The 5,427-nt window shown below is 41.5% G+C and overlaps 1 protein-coding gene across 2 annotated transcripts in view; it reads left to right on the top strand.

Moving 5' to 3' along the window:
• The window catches only part of LOC123979651 (gastrula zinc finger protein XlCGF57.1-like), a 7,740-nt gene extending 4,760 nt beyond the window's left edge, over positions 1–2,980 (top strand). The window contains exons 2-3 of one of the 2 annotated variants that reach the window (XM_046063676.1): positions 885–1,586; positions 1,755–2,980. In XM_046063676.1, the coding sequence (XP_045919632.1) occupies positions 885–1,586; positions 1,755–2,347 (1,295 nt within the window). In that variant the 3' untranslated portion in view covers positions 2,348–2,980. Of the gene's footprint in view, positions 1–884 lie in introns of both variants that reach the window. The other variant, XM_046063675.1, reaches the window with a different exon arrangement.
• The last annotated feature ends 2,447 nt before the right edge of the window (positions 2,981–5,427 follow it).

The raw sequence follows: 5,427 nt of genomic DNA, 5'->3' as shown, positions 1-5,427 counted from the left end.
CTGGAAAAATGTTGCCTGGTCTGATGAGTCTCGATTTCTGTTGAGACATTCAGATGGTAGAGTCAGAATTTGGCGTAAACAGAATGAGAACATGGATCCATCATGCCTTGTTACCACTGTGCAGGCTGCTGGTGGTGGTGTAATGGTGTGGGGGATGTTTTCTTGGCACACTTTAGGCCCCTTAGTGCCAATTGGGCATGGTTTAAATGCCACGGCCTACCTGAGCATTGTTTCTGACCATGTCCATCCCTTTATGGCCACCATGTACCCATCCTCTGATGGCTACTTCCAGCAGGATAATGCACCATGTCACAAAGCTCCAATCATTTCAAATTGGATTCTTGAACATGACAATGAGTTCACTGTACTAAAATGGCCCCCACAGTCACCAGATCTCAACCCAATAGAGCATCTTTGGGATGTGGTGGAACAGGAGCTTGGTGCCCTGGATGTGCATCCCACAAATCTCCATCAACTGCAAGATGCTATCCATCAATATGGGCCAACATTTCTAAAGAATACTTTCAGCACCTTGTTGAATCAATGCCATGTAGAATTAAGGCAGTTCTGAAGGAGAAAGGGGGTCAAACACAGTATTAGTATGGTGTTCCTAATAATCCTTTAGGTGAGTGTATGTCCCGGTAATATAGCAAAGAAATGTCTTGAGTATCGCTAGTTCTTATTGTTCTTGTTGTCTGTCCTAATATTTGCCAAGGGAATTCCATCTTTCACATTATTGATTGAGTTCTTATCCATTTTATAGTTTTAACTTGTTTTCTAGAAAATGGCTGTCAACAAATCTTTTTGGTATTTTAGTTGAAATGAACTGCTAAGGATCATCTGGAATCATCACAGTTGTCCATAATGTTTTGTGCGTGTTGCAGTGTTTCCTGCAGATGTCCAGCAGCTGTTGGTGATTAAAGAAGAGGTTCCCCCCGAGTGGAGCCCCAGCCTGGACCAGGAGGACACAGAGCCCCTACACATAAAAGAGGAACAGGAGGAACTCCGGACCAGTCAGGCGAGAGAGCAGCTTCATGGGCTGGAGGAGGATGAGGTCACCAGGTTCCCATTTACTGCTGTTCCTGTGAAGAGTGAAGATGATGAGCGGAACCCTCAGTCTCCACAGCTTCATCGAACTCTAACTGAAGACTACAGAGAGGCAGAGCCTTCAAACAGCAGCTCAGCTACACAGACAGAAACAGATGGAGGATCAGAACCTGCCAGGAACCTTGATCCAGATAGTCATTTACACCCAAATACTGAAGAACATGCTTCAGACTCTTCAGACACTGAATTCAGTTATGATGAGTGGCAAAAACCTTTGTCAGATTCTGAAGCTGAAATTGAGGACAGTGACAATGGTTGGAAGGAGACCAGGGCACCCGAGTCAGATGATAATGCTCTGAGATATAAGCAAGCACCTGTAAGTGATGTGAGTTGTAGTGCTGGAGAAATGTCCTTCAGCTGCTTTGAGTGTGGTAAACATTTTCACTACAAGGGGTCTCTTCAGAGACACATGATGTGTCATTTAGGAAAAAGGTTTAGAGGGAACCAAAATGTAGATTCACACACGAGAGTCCACACAGGAGAGAAACCATTCGGTTGTGATGTTTGTGGGAAGAGATTTACACAACAAGGAAGTTTTAAGAAACACATGAGAGTCCACACAGGAGAGAAACCATTTGGTTGTGATGTTTGTGGGAAGAGATTTACAGTCCAGGGAAGTATTAAGACACACATGAGAGTCCACACAGGAGAGAAACCATTTGGTTGTGATGTTTGTGGGAAGAGATTTACACAACAAGGATGTTTTAAGAAACACATGAGAGTCCACACAGGAGAGAAACCATTTGGTTGTGATGTTTGTGGGAAGAGATTTAAAGTCCAGGGAAGTATTAAGACACACATGAGAGTCCACACAGGAGAGAAACCATTTGGTTGTGATGTTTGTGGGAAGAGATTTACAGTCCAGGGAAGTATTAAGACACACATGAGAGTCCACACAGGAGAGAAACCATTTGGTTGTGATGTTTGTAGGAAGAGATTTACACAACAGGGAAGTATTAAGACGCACATGAGAGTCCACACAGGAGAGAAACCATTTGGTTGTGATGTTTGTGGCAAGAGATTTACAGTCCAGGGAAGTATTAAGAAACACATGAGAGTGCACAAAGGAGAGAAACCATTTGGTTGTGATGTTTGTGGTAAGAGATTTACGGTCCAGGGAAGTATTAAGAAACACATGAGAGTCCACACAGGAGAGAAACCATTTGGTTGTGATGTTTGTGGGAAGAGATTTACGCTCCAGGGAAATCTGACGAGACATATGATTGCGCACACAGGATAGAAATTGTTTACCAAACATGTTGGTAAAGACCACAGCAGTTATCATTGTCTTTGGTTGTTTTGTTGTATTTTATTTTTGTCTTTCTTTTGTGTATATTTTTAAAATATGTATAAAAAGTCTTCTGGTTAAATGCTGCTTACTGCCTACTGAAGTTATTCAAACTAAGTTTTTTCAAATGTTCCCTTTATCAAAGTTGTTGGTAAAGGAGATGGAATCGTTATGGTATGAAGATAAGTGGCAGCAAACAATTCTGTGATGAAAGGAACAAAAAGAAACCAAAGACACAGCATGTCAGGGTAAACATTTGTTTTTAAAACGCACAGTTTGTGTAGGTGTAATTGTCTAATTAATATACTGTAAATTCAAAGTATGTGATGCAGTCATCTGAAATTCTGGATTGCATTGCAGTGTAATAGGTGGAAGGGAGACCTTTATAGTGCTTTCTTGGTTTGTTACTGAACCTTTGGCAACACTTTATTTTACAGGTCCCATTGTTTTCTGTAATTTCCTAGAAATAAGCTGATATGTAACTGTAAACTCCTCAGAAGGTTCCTGGAAATGTATGATTGTTAATATAGGGAAAGTGGAGACAGTGTTTATTTGCCAAATCCAATAAATTGCTAATAAAACCTAGATCGTTTTTTTTGTTGTTGTTTTTTGTCCACAGGGAAACGTACAGTTCTACGTGTACCTTGCACATGACAATCGCCATCGCATTACGTCGTTACGACGTTTTTAGCTAGCATGAATAAGAACTCTGGGCAATTTTTCCAAGGTGGAGGAGCTATTTCCACCAGGGAGATATCAAATATCACTGACAGCAGTTCTCACACTTCCTCAGAAGGAGGAAGAGCATTCTTTAGGGACGGTAGATCTGGTATGCATGGCCTCTCTGTCTTCCACATTCTCTCTGTAGTAACACTATGGAGTACAGATTAGACAAGCATTCATTATTTATTATATCACTTGAGTTTTAATTTTCTAGCAGCCCTTTGGCTGTGGATGTATGACGCTGTGAGCTTCAGTCCCATTGGATAACTGAGGAGCCGCCATCAGGAAGTATTTCTGTCACCGTGTTAAAGGTGTTATTTTAAATAGTCAGCATTTATAACACAGAAATACTCCACAATACAACAATTTAATGTTATGTTAATTTCTCTTTATAATTAAATTTTTTAAATTATTATTCTATGTTTACAAAGATGATTTAAATTATGTAATAGAATCACAGGCTTTAAAATGCCTCTCGTTAGCAGAGATAGAGGTTTTTGGATTCAGGTTACAGCTGAAAGGGGCAATTTGAAGTGGAATGAAGCCCACTGACCGCAGACAGCCCAAAACAGGAGCAAAATGTTTCGACCCCCACTCATTGCTTTTCTTTTACCTTATAGTAACCTATGTTTGCAAAATTGCAGCGGTGAAAGAAGTACTAAGATATTTTGCAAAGCAATACCACAGTGTACATTTATTATGCTACAAGGAACAAACTAAAGGTCCACTGTAATATTTCCGAGAATTTATTGAAAGTGGTGTTTAAAGACCTTACATAATGAATCATTATGTTTTTATTAACTTAGAATGAGCCATTTATATCTACATAACCGCGGGTCCCCCTTATATGGACGTCGCCATATTGTGTCGCCATGTTTCTACAGTAGCCCACAACAGACAAACAGCGCAACAGAGCGTGTTATGTCATCATGGTGTTCTTCTTCTGCTTGTATAATTCCCGCAGTGGTTTATTAAAACTAAGAAGAGAAGTGACATTTGGACAAATGGAGCACTAACGTTACAAGTATTATTTAGTACGAACCAACAGCGTGTCGATCTTCATCGTCAAAGAAGCGTAAATATGATGAAGCCAGAAAAGTTGGTGACAGATATAGACAAATGATAGCAGAAATAAAGGATATAATTGTTGTGGATTTTCCCAGATGGAAGGAGCTGATGTGGGACAGATGTTTTCAAAGCGGAGCTGAAGTTGTCTGTTTTCTGCTGGAGAGTTAATTGAGTTGCTCTAACTTTAGCGACACAAATGAAAACTGTTGTTTGATCGAGTTAGCTAGAAGCTGGCCATAATCACCGAGAAGTGACGTGTTTTCCCTGTCAATGTTTTGAAAAATATTGTTCTCCAGTGTGTGTCTTGGCTACGCTATATCGACAGAAATGTGCCTCTTACGTTCGTGAGACAATCAGCTAATTAGCAATAAACAGCATAAAAGCTCAAATCAGCCAGCTAAACTTTTACTGCCCTGGTAGAAAAACTACACAGTTGGATTGTAATTTCATGTAACTTTATTCTCCAGTGCTTTGGCTTTGTGAACGTAAATGTGTCGGTTACACTCATAGATAATCTGCTGATTAACTGGCAATAAAAATTTGTCTACAGCATGGAAGTTCCGATCAGCCAGCTAAACTTTTACTGCCCTGGAAAAAGAAATATGGATTGTATTTATTAACAGGGTGTCTTTAACTTTGCTACGTGGACAGAAAGGTGCCCCAGGGCCAGCCCTGATGTGCCGGTTACGAGACAATCAGCTGATTAATTGACAATAAAACGGTAACTTACAGCACGGAAATTCTGATCAGCCAGTTTAACGTCACATTTTACTGCCCTGGTGGAAAACACTTTACTGCTAACAGCGTTATGATAACAAGACCTTGTGGAGAGGAGCCTTGATCCGCACCTGCTGTTAGGCTTCGTCTGTAGTACGGAGACAGAAGTGGTGACTAACTTAGTTTAATGTCAAAAATACTTAAAGGTGCGGGGAAGATACCTGTTGCCATACCTGTTACCCCGGAGTGTAGGTGGGGGCCGGGCGGCAACGACGGTTGGCCTGCCTCTGCATGGTGCTGGATGTGTGGATCAGGGCTGCCCTAGTCCTCCTCCACACCCTGAAGCAGCGCCGCCTGCGAGCCTGGATAGTAGTTTTCTCTGGACCCCTGCCAAATCTGACCAGTGATGACATGTATAGCCGCATGTCGTCATTCCGCTGCTGGTTGTCGAGGTGGTGTCCAGCAAACGATGTGGGCTTTGTTGATCATTGGCAGACTTTCTGGGGAAGACCTGGTCTGATCCG

The sequence above is a fragment of the Micropterus dolomieu genome, linkage group LG11 (genome assembly GCF_021292245.1).
Source record: "Micropterus dolomieu isolate WLL.071019.BEF.003 ecotype Adirondacks linkage group LG11, ASM2129224v1, whole genome shotgun sequence".
NCBI classification, from domain to species: domain Eukaryota; kingdom Metazoa; phylum Chordata; class Actinopteri; order Centrarchiformes; family Centrarchidae; genus Micropterus; species Micropterus dolomieu.
Note: the sequence above shows the minus strand (reverse complement) of the source record. Positions and strands in the feature narration are given on the sequence as shown.